The 20,488-nt window shown below is 38.9% G+C and overlaps 1 protein-coding gene across 1 annotated transcript in view; it reads left to right on the top strand.

The window, feature by feature from the left end:
- Positions 1-1,002: 1,002 nt before the first annotated feature.
- LOC310996904 (heat shock 70 kDa protein 4-like) overlaps positions 1,003-20,488 on the top strand; it is a 36,719-nt gene continuing 17,233 nt past the window's right edge. Inside the window, exons 1-11 of the mRNA XM_083986427.1 lie at positions 1,003-1,310; positions 4,094-4,151; positions 4,269-4,409; positions 6,175-6,297; positions 10,614-10,713; positions 11,637-11,770; positions 13,124-13,368; positions 14,551-14,627; positions 15,890-16,041; positions 16,158-16,264; positions 19,331-19,464. Coding sequence (XP_083842553.1) covers positions 1,204-1,310; positions 4,094-4,151; positions 4,269-4,409; positions 6,175-6,297; positions 10,614-10,713; positions 11,637-11,770; positions 13,124-13,368; positions 14,551-14,627; positions 15,890-16,041; positions 16,158-16,264; positions 19,331-19,464 — 1,378 coding nt within the window. The 5' untranslated portion in view covers positions 1,003-1,203. The remainder of the gene's footprint in view (positions 1,311-4,093; positions 4,152-4,268; positions 4,410-6,174; positions 6,298-10,613; positions 10,714-11,636; positions 11,771-13,123; positions 13,369-14,550; positions 14,628-15,889; positions 16,042-16,157; positions 16,265-19,330; positions 19,465-20,488) is intronic.

Genomic DNA, 20,488 nt, shown 5'->3' with positions numbered 1-20,488 from the left:
CGCATGCTAAATACACATTTTTAATGTTTCAGTCCTATGTATTTGTGTATATGTTCTTTATAATTAACATATAACGTATAGTACTTTAATATATGTAATTGCATGTGCTGGATGGTATGATATGTGTTTTTACATTTTCTGTTTTTTTGGGGTTTTTTTTAGATTCTTTATTTAAAATCTGCATGTAAAAACAAAACAACACAATACACTAAAGACAAAACACAACAACCAAGGAAGAATTAGTGTCTCGGCAAACATACAAACCCAATTTAAGATCTACTTCATTTCATTCATTCATTCATTTATTGAATTGGGACAATACACATTAATCAATTGCATTCATCATAAATGTAAATGCACTGGACTTAGCACAAATGCTAATTTTCATCAGTAGTCCCAAATGCAGACACAGTTAGACTTCAAAAACTAATTTTATTATGTGTATAGTTAAAGAATTGCACCATTATAGTGTCTTTATATTTTTTCTAATCACTGCTTACTACTTCATCTGTCTGGCCAATCCAAATGTATGTATGGTGTTTTTATACCAAAAATGTATCTAACCAATAAATATTGCAATGAATATGTTGTGTCAGAAATGAATGCATGGCTTTGTGTCGTGTGTGGTAAACTTTTAACATATGACTTCATACCTCCAACCAACACCCAGTCTATTTTTGTATTCCTACTGTACACAATTGATCCCCACAGGCAGACACACACAGAGAGAGTTCACATTAAACAAACAGCCTTGAGATTCGTTTCTAAATCTTAAAAATAAAAAAATAATTGTGATAATAATCATTATGATGGGTTAGGGTTCAGAAACTTCAAGACATTTCCACTGAAATCTGGAGTTTTCTGAGAACAGAACTGAACAGAACAACCTCTCACTCACATGGTCATAGAAAGGTCCAGAGATATCTAGAACTCGGCCAACTCTCGCGATAACTGAGTGGACGAGATCTCGTGTGACCACCTTGCTGCCTGGCTGCTCTGGCTCGGCTGCTGCAGATCAGAGACACCGGTAATAGTCAGTCAGCGGCGGCGGCGGCGTGGTGGATTATGACTAGAAGTAGCCCTACTTAACCAGAACAACCGAGTCCTCCGTCTTAAAGCCGCAGCAACGATACGTTTTTATATTTTATTATTTAGTTTGATTTATTTTCCTCATCGCAGCAGCAGCAGAAGGAGCAGCAGAAGATGTCAGTGGTGGGGTTTGACTTGGGCTTCCAGAGCTGCTATGTAGCGGTAGCCCGAGCTGGAGGCATCGAGACAGTGGCCAACGAGTACAGTGACAGATGTACACCGTGAGTAGAACACGAAATGGGAGAGATTATTATGGGCTGGGGTTGTATTTGGTTGAGAAACTGCAGAAAAATAGGTCTTTTTGTTTCTTTCTGTCTTTCTATCTAACGTTAACTGTTATCTATCTGTCCGCCGGTGCACGTGAATGCTGTTTTACCGACTAATTCTGTCGTGTTGACTAATGATTTTAAATTTCAACATGAAGTAAAATGAGTTAAATGTTCGTTTTCTATCGCGGTAGTGAATTAGAAACCACGTAGAGTTGGTTATTAAACAAATACAACTCGTTTTATCCTCCACCAGCAGCTACCGAGTTAGCTTAAGCTTTTAGTTTCCAACTAACGATCGTGTGCGGTTTGAGAACGACGCCCGGTGGACGCGGGCGGGCGGTGCTTCCCTTCCACTACTGTTGTGTTCCAGAGAGCCCCGCCCACCCGGTGTGTCCCTGTACAGCAAAGTGAACGTCTTTTCTTCCTTACGTTGTCGATGACAACAGCAGCCAATCGCTTGTTGGAACATTCTAGCAATTTTAGTTTCTTAAAGAGTTTAGCACCTGCAGACGAGCTGTTTAACTACATATTAAATCAAATTAGATTATATTAAATGATATTAAACTTATTTTATGTGTATAGTTAAAGAATTACACTATTATAGTGTCTTTTATATTCTTCTAATCATTCTTATTTTCTCATTCTTATTCAAGGGGATACACAACACTTTGTACCTACAGTAGTTATAGGTCTTGTATTCATATCATATCTATTAAAAATAATAACAAAATGTAATGGGGTGTTACTAAATATTAATTTCTACCATGCTTACTTTGTTTCTTGAGATATTCTTGCGATTTTTTCCCATTTTATTTATGTTCATTGCAGGATTGAGAAAATGAATAAGTTGCTTTAAATCAGTTCAAACCTTCTATTAAGAAGAAAACAAAACACACCATCTATGCATTTTCTTTTTTAACTTTACAATTGACTCTAACTGTTAATAAGTTAATATATTATATAAAACAACAACATAAAAGATAGTTAGGGGAAATTAATTGAGCGTTTAGGTTTCTTGGCTGTGCAGATGAATAAATATTTAGACCTTATGGATATTAATAAGTGATTTATAGCATCTGAGATTTTTGGAGAGTGAAAATGAAAATGAAATTAGTACCAAACTCTATTTTATTATGCAATAAAAAGTGTACCTTGCTGCTTCCAGTCTCTTAGTGACATAATCTGACGCTTATCTTCAGTTACAATATAAAATCTTGTGGTTGTGATGGTATACTACTACTAATACTACAAGTATATTGATTAAAACTACCTTTTTTAGAAGCTTTACCCGCAAAACAAGCCCACAAATATGTTCGTCCCTAAAGTATTGTTGTCATTTTCTAGCTTTTTTCTTTTCTAGCTCTGCAGGATGTTTTACTTTGTGTTTTCTCTCCTCACGTCACTAAAAATGACCCATAAACACGACATAATACAACTTTACTACTTGATGTCCAGCTCCTCGTTGCACTGACTGACGGACTGACTCGTCGCTGACTTTCACCAACTGCACTCGTAGCGTTGAAACTCTGAGGAGGATAACAGGCGTCGTGTTTAGACACCACAGTCTGCTGGGATACAAGTGGACTGACCACACACCACTTCACATTGTTTATACTTTATATCGCACTGAGTGAACCGTGACACATGAAATTCACCAGGCCTGTCCTCCTGTGCAGCCGCTGGCTCCATTTTGGCCCATTGTGAAAGATTTTGCGTTTATGTAACAACAGATATATTAACATGGCTGCTGCAGTCTCTAGATCCTGATACTCGGTGTATTTTACCTTTATACAAACCCCAAACAGACAGAGTTGTTGCTGTTGTAGGCAGGAGGCAGGAAAATGTCAGGTTCATGTGGGCTGGGCCCTGAAATGTCACGACATGTGTAGGAATGAACGGGAACCACACCAACGTGTAACAAGTAAAACCAGCAAGAAAATCTGTCTGGGGTGTAATTACAAACACATGCATGACTCAGACAAACTTCTAATGTTTTAATGTGAGATATTGGGAAACTGTAAGCTGGAAAATATATTGTTTTGCTTTCAAATGTCTATTTAATTTTTAGAAAAACTCTCATAGTATCAAGAACATACAGTTCTGTAAAGCACAACATGTACCTGCATTTTGTATTTCACATCCTACATCATAGTAGATAATACTTTTTGTGCAGTATGACATCTGTTACAATCAGTTAACATCTCAGAGGGTTTACAAGAAGATTCAAATTTAAGAAACAAAACCTATTAAATGATCACTGCAGCATCCAACATAATATTATAGTTGTGCAGTTTGAACAAAGAAATTCAACATGAAAAATTGATAAATTAACAATACAGCATGTCAAAGAGTTAAAAAAATAAAATAAAATACTGTTATTTTAATATATGAAGAGCTCTTTTCCAAAATGCTATAAATCCATTTTAATAGTTTTCAAGAAAATGACATTTTTTACCTAGACCCACCCATTTTGTTAATATTCAATTTATCCTGTTAAAACTATTGTTGGCTCAGTCTGAACATGTTGAACAATGATTATTAAATCAAACAACAATATTGATGATTAAAAACTCAAGTTTATTTTGAATTTTTTTCAGAACGCTATAAATCCACATTTAAAAAAACAAAAACTGATGGTTTCTGTCTTGAAAAACCAACCAACAAAAAAAAGAGAACATCACTGTATGTCAGGTTGTGTGTTTGTGTCTTAACACTTTCTGTCGTCGTCCTTCCAGGTCGTTTGTTTCATTCGGACCACGAAACCGATCGATAGGAGCTGCTGCAAAGAGCCAGGTAAAACAACTATACATATACTATATAATGTTATTTTCTTTGCAGCCTAAATGCAAACAGTAGAAGTTTTCACCAAGGTTTCTGCTCATTACAATAACAACTTGAACTTGTGAACAGGTGGTGACCAACTGTAAGAACACGGTTCAGGGCTTCAAGCGCTTCCATGGCCGGTCCTTCTCAGACCCGTACATCCAGTCCACCAAGTCCAAGCTGGTGTTCGACCTGGCACAGATGCCGTCTGGATCTACCGGCATCAAGGTGAGAAGAAAGAAGAAAGAATAACGAACAGAACTCAGGGTTCTTACGGATCCTTAAAAAGTCTTAAAAGGCATTGAATTCATTAATCTAAAAACAAGGCCTTAATTGGCATTAAAATGTCTTAAATCAATTTTTCAAAGTCTTAAAAATGTTAACACATGGTAAGTGGTATTTTATGGTTGTAATAAGTCTCAAATCTCAAAATAATTGGTAACATTTCGACATAGAGAAGTTAGTGGCGGCCGTCAACGCTAAATTTCTCACCGCCACCAGCTCCCGAGTCAGTGTTTTTTTTTTTTTTTCCTGACTTCATATGTATTTATTTTGAAAGGACAGCTGGAAAGAGACACAATCCAATGTTCATGTAGCAGTCACTTTGCCTTGGATCACATAGGAAAGTGGGTAAAATTGTCCCTAACCCTATGTAATTGATGTGGTGTTTTTTTTTCTTTTTTCTGCATTTGTGTTTATTATGAAGTCGGTCTTAAATTTCATTTCAAGTGGCTTTAAAAAAGTCTTAAAAAGTCTTAAATTTAACTTGGCCTAAGCTGTAGGAACCCTGAGAACTGGACTCATATTCATAAATACAGCAGAATATAATATAAGGACCCAGTCAGTCGTTTGCAGCATGTTGTTAAAAGTAAGACCAGTTAATAACCAGGGTGTTGTTGTTGTTACGCTGAACTAGGCCAATTGAAAACAGCAACAACAACAAAAAAAAGGGACGGTCATGAGAAATTTAACAGAGAGAGAAAAAGCACAAAAAAAGCTCAGTGGCTCATTCCTGAACAAATTGCCTTATCCACTATTACCTGCTCCACATAACTCTGTCCTCTGAATCACAGCTCTTCCTCTTAACAACAGACTCTTCTACATCTTTAAGTTGTTGTATTTGTGTCTTATGGGCGTTGCATTATCTACTTAATTTATTTATTTAACCTTTGTTTAACCAGGTAAGGCAACTCACTTATACTTATACTTTGTTTATCCCAGAGGGGAAATTTGTTTGTAACAGCAGCATACAAGAGAAACAGGACATCGAGTACTAAATAAATATATATATCATAAGTTATATAAATTACACAAAAAATAAAGTAAAATACATAATACAAAAATACTTAAAAAAGCTACCTTGCTCTCTGCCTGCTGGATAGAATAACGGATTACGGCAATATTAATTAATTTATATAGCGCATTTCATACCAAGGGGCAACTCAGTGTGCTTTACAAACGTAGAAACAAAACATTTACCGTAACAGTAAGAATTGGAAACGGGGGGAAAAAACAACATAAAAACATACAATTTTTAAAAATTAATATAAAACCTAAAATAGTAAAACATTAAACATACATTAAAACAGATAATACCTATAATAAAATAAAATCCAGACTAAAAGAGGTAAAATGTTTGAGAACAAAGTCTCATTTACAAACCTGGCCAAGACGCTTCAGCAAAATGAACATTACACAATAAACATATCGACAACAATACAATACAATGCAACTGACAAAATATGTGTGTGAAAAAGGTAAAAGATGACAATGATGTGAGTTTAGTTTACGGGTGTTTTTAGACGTAACGTAAACTTCTGGTCACACTCATCTAAGATTACAAGAACATGTGTTTTTATTCTCAGTAGTTAGAGATTGAATCGTCAGTTAATTAAATGATAAATCTATGATGAATCTAGATGAGTTAATTAAATGATGAATCTAGATGAGTGAATGAAATGATGAATCTAGATGTGTGACCGTCTCTCTGCAGGTGATGTACATGGAGGAGGAGAAGGTGTTCAGTATCGAGCAGGTCACCGGGATGCTGCTCAACAAGCTCAAGGAGACGGCCGAAGGAGCGCTGAAGAAACCGGTGGCCGACTGCGTCATCTCTGTAAGAACTCACACCGCAACACATCTGCAAGTTAACATCTGGACACATCTGTAACATCTGAACACATCTGCAACATCTGTAACATCTGCAACATCTGCAACATCTCACACTGTCAACAGGAACTCTGAAAAACCCTTCAGAGGGTAGGAGGGTAACACTTTACTATAAGGTACACAAAGTATAGGAGTAGTTACTGAGGAACTAATGAGGAACTAATGAGGGACAAATGAGTAGTTACTGAGGAACTAAGGTACACATAATTAGAGTAGTTACTCATTTTGATGTCTCACTTTTCTTTAAGGTACAGAAAAAGGGTAACTAATGATTAAGTAATAGTTAGTTCCTCATTAGTTCCTCAGTTACTAGTATAACTTTGTGTACCTCAGTTCCTCACTAACTACTCATTACAGGGTTTCCTCTACATGTAATTGATCGTGGCGCACCGCCACGGCAAAATAAAAGCTGCCACACCTTCAGAATGATGATTTAAAAATTTTAAAGCAGGGTTTACACTACCAGTTACCATTACTTTGCACCCCTTTCCACTACACAGTTACGACTCTCGACTCGGTGTAGGTGCTTTTCAATCACAGCTGAGTTCTTCATAGTTCCTCCTCAGTAAAAACGAAACTTATAAACCACCGCATCCAGCTAATTAACAACTCTGTGGCGGCCGCGATTCTCTCTCGCCGTCGCCTTGTGACGGTAATAAACATATGCGCTATTGGGGGGGGGGGGTCGAGAAGCGAAGCGCTTCTGCCCCTCAGCTCTGTATGTGTGTTCATCTCTCGCGCTCTGTTTAGATTAATAAACACAAATAGGCTACAAACATACACACATTGGTCTCATGTATTTGTCAATCACGGTGTTTTATTTGACCGGATTCTCTCGTGTTTCTTTGTGCCCGGCTTGACGCGATCGCTCGCGGCTCGTGCACAAAATAGATCAGACGCCGAAACGATCGCTGCAGGCTGCGAGCCGGCCGCGGAGGATTTGGACGTGCCCCGGGAATGCCCCCGCTCCCCGCCCCCCCCCGCACCACTCTTTCAAAAAATCCTGGAGGAAAAACATGTCTCGTTCCTCAGTAACTACTCTAATAGTGTGTACCTTATTGTAAAGTGTAACAGATTACTATGTGAAGTGGGGCTGAAAAGGTGCAGGCTGAAGCTGCAGCTTAGTTTATCTACAATACTGAAAAGAGAGAAAGTTGCACAACAGAACAAGAGACCGAGATCTCAGTTTTAAACACTGATTTATAACTAAACTGAAAACAATAAATAAGATTAATCTCAGTTTATCAAGTCTATGTACCTTTTATACATAGACATGTGTTGATATCCATGATGTAATGATGTAATAATGACTGGACTATCCAAGTCAAGTCAATACATTCATTATTGATTAGTAATTAATGCATTTGTCTTTGTTCATCATATTTTGGTTTTAGCGACCTCTTTAAACAGAGACACACTGGTTTTTCTGTCTGTTCCAGGTCCAACAGGAAGTTTTCTATGTTATTTAATCTAAATATATGAACATGTAGGAATCCCTGTGCATCGTTTCTTCAAAGACGTGACACTAACACTAACTTCAGGACACTTTACATATGCACGACTTGATGCCGTTCTGTGCTTCGAAGTAACGCTGCGTTGCGTTTGTGCGTCTATGTCCTGCTATAAATATCCTGGGTAAAGAAACGGGCTCATTTAGCTGCCAACAGAAGCCGCTGTATAAATGTACGACCACCTGTTGATGTGACACGTCGAGCTCTGAGCTCCAAACCACATGTCCTGTCTTGTAACTTTATTTCCTCTCTGGCAGCTTGTTGTCGGTGAAGAGTGGGAAGTGTGTGTATGAAGTCACCAACAGCAACAACTGTTATGTAACGTCACAGATAGATCATCTCACACAGTCGGTTACTTCGACTGCTGCGGCCTGAATCTGTGTTGTTGATATTATTATTACTGCAGCCAATAGTTAAATTTAGTCCTCCAGCTTTTTTTTTTTTTTCCACAAGGAGATGTTTTGTTTTGGAGCCCGGAGTTACTAACACGGTAATATTACCCAGACGTCTTGTGATGCAGGCGACGAGTCACGGATCGTTAGTGTTCACAGTGAACACATTAAAGAGATACACCAACTTTTTTTTTTGTGTGTGTCTTGCCTCACTCCCGAGTCCATGACCAGCAGATAGACACCATCCTTTCCACTGTGTGTGCAGTAACGAGGGAGATAGAGCCGTATCGCCGTAATTAGCTTAGCTCAAACACTGGAAGTGTATGGGTAGTGTTAGCCTGCCTCCACCTAAAGTCGCTAATTAGCTTAGCTCAAACACTGGAAGTGTATGGGTAGTGTTAGCCTGCCTCCACCTAAAGTCGCTAATTAGCTTAGCTCAAACACTGGAAGTGTATGGGTAGTGTTAGCCTGCCTCCACCTAAAGTCGCTAATTAGCTTAGCTCAAACACTGGAAGTGTATGGGTAGTGTTAGCCTGCCTCCTACCCGAGCTGAAACCAGCAGTCAGAAGCTGATTTCATTTTAGCTCTAAACTCTGTAAATATATCACTTTATCCACATTTCAAACATTTTTAGGTGAGAAAGTAGCCGTTTAGATCAGCAGTGTGTCGTTAATTTGTCTAAATACCAGCTGTTTAACAATTTTATTCGGACAAATTCGGTGCTACTCAAGCTAGCCGTTGTGACCAACGCACTTCCGGTTACTTTCACAAAATAAAACACCCGCTGCCCTTTACTTTTTTTTTTTTTTTTTTTTTTTTTTTTTTTCAGATGTTTTTTTTTTTTTTTTTTTTAATATTTATTGTTTTTCCTTTTACAAAGCATTTTATAAAGTAACACAACATGAACATGGGGTGTTTTCTGTCACAAAATTACAGCAAAGTGTAACCAATCAAGTACAACTTGATATAGAAAAGAAACTTAAACAAAAGAAGGGCGTTTCAGAGAAATGTACATTTTCCATTGCTTCCAGATGTCATTGAATTTGGATTGCTGGAGCCTCATTGAAAAAGTGATTCTTTCCATTACATACACATCGTAAATAATATCATACCATTCATCTATAGATGGGACGTCTGGCTTGAGCCATTTCTTTGTAATTGCTTTTCTAGCAGCTAGACTCAGTATTCCAAATAAATATTTATTTTTCTCACTTACATTAGCTGAGTGTACAAAACCAAAAAGAAGTTCGTCCCAGTTAAATGTGATGACAGTACCAAATATTGTTGTTAATTCTGAATAAACCTTGCGCCAGAAAATATTTATTTTTGGACAGGCCCAGAACAAATGGTACCCGCTGCCCTTTACATACAGAAAACCATGACGATAGAATTTGTGCTTTTACTTTGAAATAGGAAGCTAACCTACCCTCGATGTAGCTAGCTTGAATCAAAATAAAGCGTCTTTGCTTGAACCCTCCGTTTTGACCGATCTCGTCCCGTTAGCGGCATTTGACCGCTCAAGATGCCTTACGGGAGAGTTTTGTCAGCTCTGAGACGAAGATCGGCCCGCCGGTTTCCGTTTAGAGTTGCTGAAGAGTTTCTCTGATGACTTTAGGCGGAAGCAGGCTAACACTACCCATACACTTCCAGTGTTTGAGCTAAGCTAATTAGCGACTTTAGGTGGGAGGCAGGCTAACACTACCCATACACTTCCAGTGTTTGAGCTAAGCTAATTAGCGACTTTAGGTGGAGGCAGGCTAACACTACCTATACACTTCCAGTGTTTGAGCTAAGCTAATTAGCGACTTTAGGTAGGAGGCAGGCTAACATTACCATACACTTCCAGTGTTTGAGCTAAGCTAATTAGCGACTTTAGGTGGGAGGCAGGCTAACACTACCTATACACTTCCAGTGTTTGAGCTAAGCTAATTAGCGACTTTAGGTAGGAGGCAGGCTAACACTACCATACACTTCCAGTGTTTGAGCTAAGCTAATTAGCGACTTTAGGTGGGAGGCAGGCTAACACTACCCATACACTTCCAGTGTTTGAGCTAAGCTAATTAGCGACTTTAGGTGGGAGGCAGGCTAACACTACCCAAACACTTCCAGTGTTTGAGCTAAGCTAATTAGCGACTTTAGGTGGAGGCAGGCTAACACTACCTATACACTTCCAGTGTTTGAGCTAAGCTAATTACGGGCGATACGGCTCTGTCTCCCTTGTTACTGCACGCACAGTGGAAAGGATGGTGTCTATCTGCTGGTCATGGACTCGGGAGTGAGGCAAGACAAGAAAAAAAAAAAGTTGGCGTTTTTTGCTTTTCAAATCCTTCACTTGTTCACTTTTCCCTCCTTCTCTCCAGGTCCCGAGTTATTTCACCGATGCAGAGCGACGGTCTGTGATGGACGCCGCTCAGATCGCAGGTCTCAACTGCCTACGACTAATGAACGAGACCACAGCAGGTACGTCACGTTGTTTTTATTGGAACAAGAAGATCAATATGAACATGAACAGCGGCAAAATCAAAAGTCCAGGGCTGACCTCAAGATATATAAGACATGGAAATAAAATAAAAAACACAATGAAACATAAACAGACCAGTATAAACCAGCAAACACAGAAAGAAAGAAGGAAATTAGAAAAGAAACTATGCAAGTAACTGTTTCCTCCATTATGACACCGTTACCGTTACTGACATTAAAATACTCCGTTACTTGACTCAAGAAGTCCCGTCACTAAATAAAACACCCGTACGTTATACTGTATACACATTTTATTTTCAGTCCATCAAGCCGTTTATCTGGAACTAACCCACTCGGTATCCCTCCGCCTCTTCCACACACCTCACTCTACTTAGCTGATCACCTGAACCAAATCATATTTAATGAGGAAGAAAGATTATAAATAAATAAATAAATAATCACTGCTGCGATTAAAAATTGGGATTATTCCACCAATTTTGATTTCTAAACTCTTCCTAAGTTTAAAAAGTAGTGTTGTGTTGTTTTAAAATGAATATGAACTTGTTTTCTTTGCATTCTACGGTAAGGTCTGAAAACACCGGAATTTTTTTTTGTTATTTTGACCTGTTGCCATTTTCTGCAAATAAATAAATGCTCTAAATGACAATATTTTTATTTCCAATTTGGGAAAAAAATTTGTCAGTAGGTTATAGAATGAAACTAAAGTGTTCATTTTACTCAAACACACGTAGCTATGAATAGTAAAACCAGAGGAACTCATCATTTTGAAGTGGTCTCTTCATTTTTTCCAGAGCTGTATATTTTTTTTATTCCTGAAATTCACTGTTGTGTTTCCTGCTGCATTGATGCATCCACACAACACTAACACACCCTAACACACACCCTGCCTGTTTCCCTCTCAGTGACTCTGGCCTACGGCATCTACAAGCAGGACCTCCCGGCGCCGGAGGAGAAGCCCCGGATGGTGGTGTTCGTGGACGTGGGCCACTCCGGTTACCAGGTGTCGGTGTGCGCCTTCAACAAGGGGAAGCTGAAGGTGAATGAATGAGGCCATGAATAATTTGTGTCCACTTGGAAAAGAAGAACAACACACGGCATTAACATGGTTGTTAATCACTGGTTCATGGTTTAGGACTTAGAGGGAACGTATTTATTATTCAAACTGTTTTTATAAACCAGGAGGAATTCCTCGGGGCGCTTTGCTTCACAGCTGCTTTTACAAACTCTGACTTTGACCTATTGAAATATGATTAAATACATGCAAATAATATATAAATATAAATGATACAGTAGAGTATAGTAAATATTTATCCACACTAGTTAGTTACAGCTAATTTTAATAAGTTATTTGTATAAGTTTCTTTCTTTCTTTCGTCTTTATTTGAATATGTGACAACAAAACAACCAAGAACCCCCCCCCAATAATAAACAAAAAAATAAATAAAAGTGGTCATCTAACCATAAACAACATAATATATTCATATTGGAAAGGAGTGAGAAGAAGTATGAGTTTATTTAATCCCACCTTTTAATTACAATACTGTCTTTTCTCTTTTTTAGCTTCCTGGTTACTCTATATATCCATATATCTACTGTATATACAGTACAGGCCAAAAGTTTGGACACGCTCAATGCATTTCCTTTATTTTCATGACTATTTACATTGTAGATTCTCACTGAAATTCCACTAATGAACCCTGACAAGGCACACCAGTGAAGTGAAAACCATTTCAGGTCAGGTTCACCTCTTGAAGCTCATCAAGAGAATGCCAAGAGTGTGCAAAGCAGTAATCAGAGCAAAGGGTGGCTACTTTGAAGAAACTAGAATTGGTGGGGGCAGAGATAGAGGAGGAGGAGGAGGAAGAAGGAGAGGAAGAAGAAAAGAAGAAAGAGAAGACAAAGAAGAAAATACATGTTTTCAGTTATTTCACACTTTTTTTTGTTAATTCCACATGTGTTCATTCATAGTTTTGGTGCCTTCAGTGAGAATAAAGGAAACGCATTGAATGAGAAGGTGTGTCCAAACTTTTGGCCTGTACTGTATATCACAGAATATTTTTTTTAATTTCTAACACCAGTGGAAAGACTAAGTCAAAACAAATGTGTATTTTTGTGGTGGGTGTCAAAATATGGAAATCCTTTACAGTTGAAGAGCAAAGCTGTACAATTATTTCACAGTTTAAGAAGATGTAAAAGCAAAAAAATAGGAGAATTTTATTTTAAAAAAAATGTTGTAATGAAAAAGAATAGTAAACCGGTTCATTTTTGTTTTGTTTTAAGAAAGGAGCAGGTATTATAAATTATTTTCATCCTGCCTCTTCTTAATCCCAGAATAAAATGAAATGAAATGAAATGAAAATGAATGATTAATAATCCACTCCCCCACCAGGTCTTGGCCACGGCGTTCGACTCGGAGCTCGGGGGGAAGGACTTTGACGACATCCTGGTCAACTACTTCTGCGAGGAGTTTGGGAAGAAGTACAAGCTGGACGTGAAGTCGAAGCCGCGGGCGCTGGTCCGGCTGATCCAGGAGTGTGAGAAGCTGAAGAAGCTGATGAGCGCCAACTGCTCCGACCTGCCGCTCAACATCGAGTGCTTCATGAACGACATCGACGTCTCCGGCAAACTCAACAGGTGAGTTATCACTATTATTGTTATTATTAGTATGACTGATATTAGGGGCTGGGACGATATGCTTTTCTCCTGATTCGATTCTTCTACGATTTTTTGGAGGGCGATTCGATTTAAATTGCGATTTTGTTTTTTCATGCACTGGTCAATTTTGAGATTTTGGGCTCTTTTTCTTCCTCAACATGTATTCTTTTAGAAAAGTTGAAAGAAAAGTGAAGGAAGGAAGGAAAGAAAGAAAGATGGAGGAAGCAAACAGATTGGATCAGGGAACTGGGAAGGAAGAAGAAGGAAGGGAATGAAAAGGATGGTGGGAAGAAGGAAGGGAGAAAGGAAGGAAACAAGGATGGGCAAAGGGAACAGATTGGGTCAAGGAAGGAAGAAGGATGGAGGGAGGGAGGAAAGAAAGAAAGAAAGAAAGAAAGAAAGAAAGAAAGAAAGAAAGAAAGGGAACAGATTGAGTCAAGGAAGGAAGAAGAAGGGAGGGAGGAAAGAAAGAAAGGGAACAGATTGGGTCAAGTAAGGAAGAAGAAGGAGAGATGAGGGAAAGAAAGGAGGGAGAAAAGAAAGAAAGGGAACAAATTGGGTCAAGGAAGGAAGAAGAAGGAAGGATGGGGAAGGGAGGGAGGAAAGAAAGAAAGAAAGGGAACAGATTGGGTCAAGGAAGGAAGAAGAAGTATGGATGGAGGGAAAAAAGGGAGGGAGGAAAGAAAGAAATGGAACAGATTGGGTCAAGGAAGGAAGAAGGAAGGAAGGGAAATGATGGTGGGAAGAAGGGAGAAAGGAGGAAAAGAAGGATCAAGGAAGGGAGGAACAAAGAAAGGAAAGGAGTGGAGAAAGGAGTGGAGGAAGGAGGGATGGAGAGACAGAGAGACAGAAGGAAGGGAGGAAAGAAGGACCACTGGAAACAGATTGGGTCAGTTTGATCCAGAAGGTTTAAAAAAAACAAAAAAACAGAAGATCAACAGGTCTGAGGTATAAAAATCACAGATGAGACTATTTCTGGATTTTATCTGTGACGTTGTCGTAGCTTCGTATTAACCAGTGAAAGTGAGATGAAATTAGAAACTGTAGAATTTGCCCGTCACGTCTTTGCTTTCTCTGCGTGTGTGTGTGTCTATGTGTGTGTGTCCGTCTGTGTGTGTGTGTGTGAGTCTATTAATAACGTGTGACCGTGTGTTTCGTCAGAGGTCACTTCGAGGAGATGTGTGCGGGGCTTCTGGCCAAAGTCGAGGGTCCCCTGCGCAGCGTCATGGAACAAGCCAGTGAGTTCATCCGACTCCGACTGAGCAGCTGGAATATCCCCACACACACACACACACACACACACACACACACACACACACACACACACACTGAGTTACACGGCTCAGTCATGTGATCTGCTGACTAGTGATGTCATGATTATAGATTTTGTCAGAGAAATAATCACGTTTATTATTAACACTATGAGTAAAAATCAAAAATCAAATATATGTGTAAAATCAAATATAAAATCTAAATTACATAACTAATTATATACACACAATATGTTAAATATCTGTTAATATATGACCAATTATTAATATAATAATACTAAATGTTTAAAGGGATAGTTCAACATTTTGGCAAATTGGCCCATCACCATAACCCCTATAGTCATTATAGTAGTAGGTTTGTTACCTTTAATTGTCGGTGCAAGCTGTTTTTAGAACGGCGGAGCAGAGCCGTGAGCTGCTCAGAGCTACGCTACAGAGGCTCATTATGGGATTTCTTGGTTTCCCTCATCAAACTCATCAAATACACAATCCAACAACTCCACAACGCTCTGGTGGACAAGTTGTGAGCTGCACATTCACCACGCTATGAGATAATAACACAACGTTACCACACAGAGTTGTTTTAGAGGGAAATTCATGCAAAACCTCTGATGCACGTTGCCTTCAGGGACAGTTTTTCATCAACAGTCTCTGTATTTCCCTCTAAAACAACTCTGTCTGGTAACGTTGTGTTATTATCTCATAGCGTGGTGAATGTGCAGCTCACAACTTGTCCACCAGAGCGTTGTGGAGTTGTTGGATTGTGTATTTGATGAGTTTGATGAGGGAAACCAAGAAATCCCATAATGAGCCTCCGTAGCGTAGCTCTGAGCAGCTCACGGCTCTGCTCCGCCGTTCTAAAAATAGCTTGCACCGACAATTAAAGGTAACGAACCTACTGCTATAATGACTATAGGGATTATTATGGCAATGGGCCAATTTGCCAAAATGTTGAACTATCCCTTTAATGTTAATAAACCGTGGGGTTTTATACCACAATTAATCGTGAAATCCCGACTGCTGACACAGCTTACATGCTTCCTCTGATCCCATCCACACTTTCTCTTTTTAACTCTTGATCCTGCACTAACTTAGGAAAGTAAAATGAAACTCATTTCATCTGTTTCATATGTTTCTAACGGTGTGTTTCATATGTTTCTAACGGTGTGTTTCATCTGTTTCTCCGCCTGTTTCTCCGTCTGTTTCTCCGTCTGTTTCTCCGTGTCCAGAGCTGAAGAAGGAGGACGTTTACGCCGTGGAGATCGTCGGCGGCGCCTCCAGAATCCCGGCCATCAAGGAGCGAATCAGCAAATTCTTTGGCAAAGAGCTGAGCACCACGCTGAACGCCGACGAGGCCGTGGCCCGAGGCTGCGCTCTGCAGGTACGGCTTCACCTGTCAGGACCCGACCGGAGAGAAACACACACACACACACACACACACACACACAAAAGAAACACAACTTTGAGTTTTGGTAACTCTGTATTCTGTCTCTGCAGTGCGCCATCTTGTCACCGGCGTTCAAAGTCAGAGAGTTTTCCATCACAGACGTCGTCCCGTACCCGATCTCCCTAAAGTGGAACTCAGCTGCAGAAGAAGGACTCGGGTACGATCAATCAATCAATCAATCAATCTATCTATCTATCTATCTATCTATCTATCTATCTATCTATCTATCTATCTATCTATCTATCTATCTATCTATCTATCTATCTATCTATCTATCTATCTATCTATCTATCTATCTATCTATCTATCGTTCTATCTATCGTTCTATCTATCTATCTACTGTATCTATCTATCTATCTATCTATCTATCTATCTATCTATCTATCTATCTATCTATCTATCTATCTATCTATCTACTGTATCTATCTATCTATCTATCTATCTATCTATCTATCTATCTATCTATCTATCTATCTATCTATCTATCTATCTATCTACTGTATCTATCTATCTACTGTATCTATCTATCGTTCTATCGTTCTATCGTTCTATCTATCTATCGTTCTATCTATCTATCTATCTACTGTATCTATCTATCTATCTATCTACTGTATCTATCTATCTATCTATCTATCTATCTATCTATCTATCTATCTATCTATCTATCTATCTATCTATCTATCTATCTATCTATCTATCTATCTATCTACTGTATCTATCTACTGTATCTATCTATCTATCTATCTATCTATCTATCTATCTATCTATCTATCTATCTATCTATCTATCTATCTATCTATCTATCTATCTACCTATCTACCTATCTATCTATCTATCTATCTATCTATCTATCTATCTATCTATCTATCTATCTATCTATCTATCTATCTATCTATCTATCTATCTATCGAACGCCTCACACAGTGAAAACATCAGGCTTCACACGCTGCTTTACTATAAATATGAATTTATTGTCATTTATACCGGTGGTACAAACAAAAAATTAGAGTTGCAAGCCCCATGGGATTAAAAGAGACAGTGAAGGTTAAGGAAACACACACAACAAACAGCAATAAAAAGTAAAAGTAAACTGATAAAAAAAAAAAATCTGAGCAGTTTGTTTTAGAATTATTAATTTATTAATATGAGATGAAAAGCAGTGTTGTGCCTGAACGCGTTCAATGAACCGTCGTTCATGAACTCGTTCATATTTTGGGCGAACGTGAACTGAACGTACTGTATTTCCTCTTGATGAACGTTATTGTGAACGCGTTCAATCTGGCGTTTGTGAACGGCACTCTCTCTCACAGTGACTTCGTTCAGGAGTGAGCCACACTAATTCCTCAGCACATCCGCTCAGGACCACATGTTTTTGGCTATTTGTTTACCTTTTATCTCACGTCGAACCGAACTCTGTACATCACCTAGAAACAAACGGTTTTCATGTGGTTGAAGAGTGACTTTACAACGTGCTCGTCGAAAAAACGGCGAGTTTTTCCGCCGTTTCGTTCGTGAGTAAGAAGTAGAAGAAGAGAGCTGGGTTTCTCCAAAAACGGAGCTCCCGCTCTAGTTTCAGAGAAAAACGCACTTTTGTGTCAAGTGGCAATCTGCTCATTTTACCGGTTCTCTGCAGTGTGTCGTCTCCCAAATAATTTCTACGGCTAAATAAATATATTTGTAGGCAAATGCTGCTAAAATAATAGCTGTCTGTGGTTCGATATGAGCTGAGCAGTGTTGCTTTTGGCAGGCATTTTAGATTTAGTCTTAGTCTTAGTCTTTTGGACTAAAATACTTACTAGTTTTAGTCAATTTTAGTCATTTCTATATGTGATAGTTTTAGTCTAGTTTTAGTTGACGAAAAATCAAAAAGGTTTTAGTCAGTTTTAGTAAAAATAGTGTTTTAACAAATTAATTCAATAAGTAGGCTATTGGAGATTGCTATTGGGCAGAAACCTTTTATCTCCATATTTCAACTTTTTAACTTTTTTTTTCAACATATTTCAACTGTTTGTTTTTTTTCCTTGAATTGATGCTCTGGCCTACTTCATCATACAAGAGTGTCACACCTCGTCATCGTTAACGAAAACAACACTGGGGCTGAGGCAGTCATTTTGAAAAATAATAGCGTGTAGCAACATATTGGAAAAGAAAAAAGAACTATGAACTAGTTCAGTTATGGAAACGTGAACTTAGTTCAAAGTTTTTGAATTATGAACTATGAACTGAACTAGTTCATTTTAAAATTTGTGAACTGAACTTTGAACGAGTTCATGTAGAAAATGAACTTTCCCAACACTGATGGAAAGTCTGAGCTGAAGTGCAGAGATTAAAGGTTGTTTGTTTCCAGGCCACACCTGCCTGTTCTCACAGTATTTGCAGGTTTTTATCAGACGATATCATCTGATAAATACCTGCAGGATTCTCTGCCACACCTGCACACACACACACACACACACACACACACACACGGCCCATTTGTACCAATGCAAAGAACCTGTGCCAGCTGCGTCACATTTAACCAAACTGTTTCCAGACCTCTGGCTGCTGCTCAGCTCTGGTTGAAGAAAAGGTTTGAGTCATGGAGAACAGTCGTGTATGGCATTCATTTTTTCTGTTTTTCAGGGTTATATTTTTTTCTGACTTAACGAGATTTCAATATCCTGCGAGAAATTCCCACCTGCAGAAGTAACGTGAGGACTGATTTCAGAATAAAGGTGCTCCATCAGACTGCTCTGATATTCTCTGAAGTGGAGTTCTGTGATAACAGGTCGCCTGCTTTCAATGTCAATCTGAATTTACAGGGAACACACTGAAAATATGATAAATTAGTGTTTTTTTAATTGAAAATCTACATCACCTTGCAAACAATGCAACTGAAACGGTTTTGGAAGGTGATCTTTATTTTGAAATCAGTCCTTACACATTCTTACTGTAGTATATTCATGTAGCACAAAAAGAGCACATAGTACATATCATGGATCTAATAGATCTAATAGATCCATGATGAAGTGGAGGGAGCTTCTCGCTGGATTTTGAGTCAGAAAAATAAATTATTATTATTAGGGGGAAAAAAATTATTCTGCCAAAAAACAGACAAAATTCCTCAGAAAATAGAACGCAATACTCTTCCGTAATGGAGAGACTTTTAGTCGACGTTTAACAAACTGTTGGTATTAATCTAAGTTGTGATGTTGTGTTGATGAAACTCTTGTTGTTTCCACAGTGATTGTGAAGTTTTCCCAAAGAACCATGCGGCTCCCTTCTCCAAAGTTTTGACCTTCTACCGGAAAGAGCCGTTCACCCTCGACGCGTACTACAACAACCCCAAGGAGCTGCCCTTCCCCAGCGACGCCATTGGTTCGTTCTCCTTCAATTAATAAAACCTGTAAAAAAAAAGGTTTTAAAAGACATGTTTTCAGGAATCATCCAACTCTAATCATTTCATCTCATGTTTCCATCCAATTCCCTATCGCAAAATCCCAAGTGAAATTTTTATTAATGTGGCAAAAAGGAAAATTTATTTCATTTGTAGGCGTTTTACAAACACTACAGTTCAGAAAGAAAGATGACTAAAAGGGAAACAAGCGGGAAAAAGGAAAAGAAAGTAAAAAAGAGAGAAGATTGTGGAGAGTTTTGAAGAAGAGCTCATTTTAGTCGTTTCCATCAAATGTTCATTAAAATTAGTGAAAAACATGAAACACAAGTTTCTGTTTGATGAGATGAAGATGTTTCCTACAACATGTTGGTAGTTTTTATTCTCCTCAATGACATCCGTCTTCTTCCTCCTTCTCTTCTACCTTCTCCTCTTTCTCTTTCCTCTCCCTCCACCTCCTCCTCCTCTTCTTCTTCTTTCCTCCTCCTCCTCCTCCTCCTCTTCTTCTTTCCTCCTCCTCCTCCTCCTCTTCTTCTTTCCTCCTCCTCCTCTTCTCCCTCCTCCTCCTCCTCCTCTTCCTCCTCCTCCTCCTCTTCTTCTTCTTCTTTCCTCCTCCTCCTCCTCCTCCTCCTTCTCCTCCTCCTCCTCCTCCTCCTCTTCTTCTTCTTTCCTCCTCCTCCTCCTCCTCCTCTTCTTTCCTCCTCCTCCTCCTCTTCTCCCTCCTCCTCCTCCTCCTCCTCCTCCTCTTCTTCTTCTTCTTTCCTCCTCCTCCTCCTCCTCTTCTTCTTTCCTCCTCCTCCTCTTCTCCCTCCTCCTCTTCCTCCTCCTCCTCCTCCTCTTCTTCTTCTTCTTCTTTCCTCCTCCTCCTCCTCCTCCTCTTCTTCTTCTTCTTTCCTCCTCCTCCTCCTCCTCCTCCTCCTCCTCCTCCTCCTCCTCCTCTTCTTCTTCTTCTTTCCTCCTCCTCCTCCTCCTCTTCTTCTTCTTCTTTCCTCCTCCTCCTCCTCCTCC

The sequence above is a fragment of the Trachurus trachurus genome (genome assembly GCF_905171665.1).
Source record: "Trachurus trachurus genome assembly, chromosome: 14".
In the NCBI taxonomy this organism is placed as follows: Eukaryota; Metazoa; Chordata; class Actinopteri; order Carangiformes; family Carangidae; genus Trachurus; species Trachurus trachurus.
The sequence above is the reverse complement of the archived record's forward strand: the minus strand, read 5'-3'. Positions and strand labels throughout refer to the sequence as shown.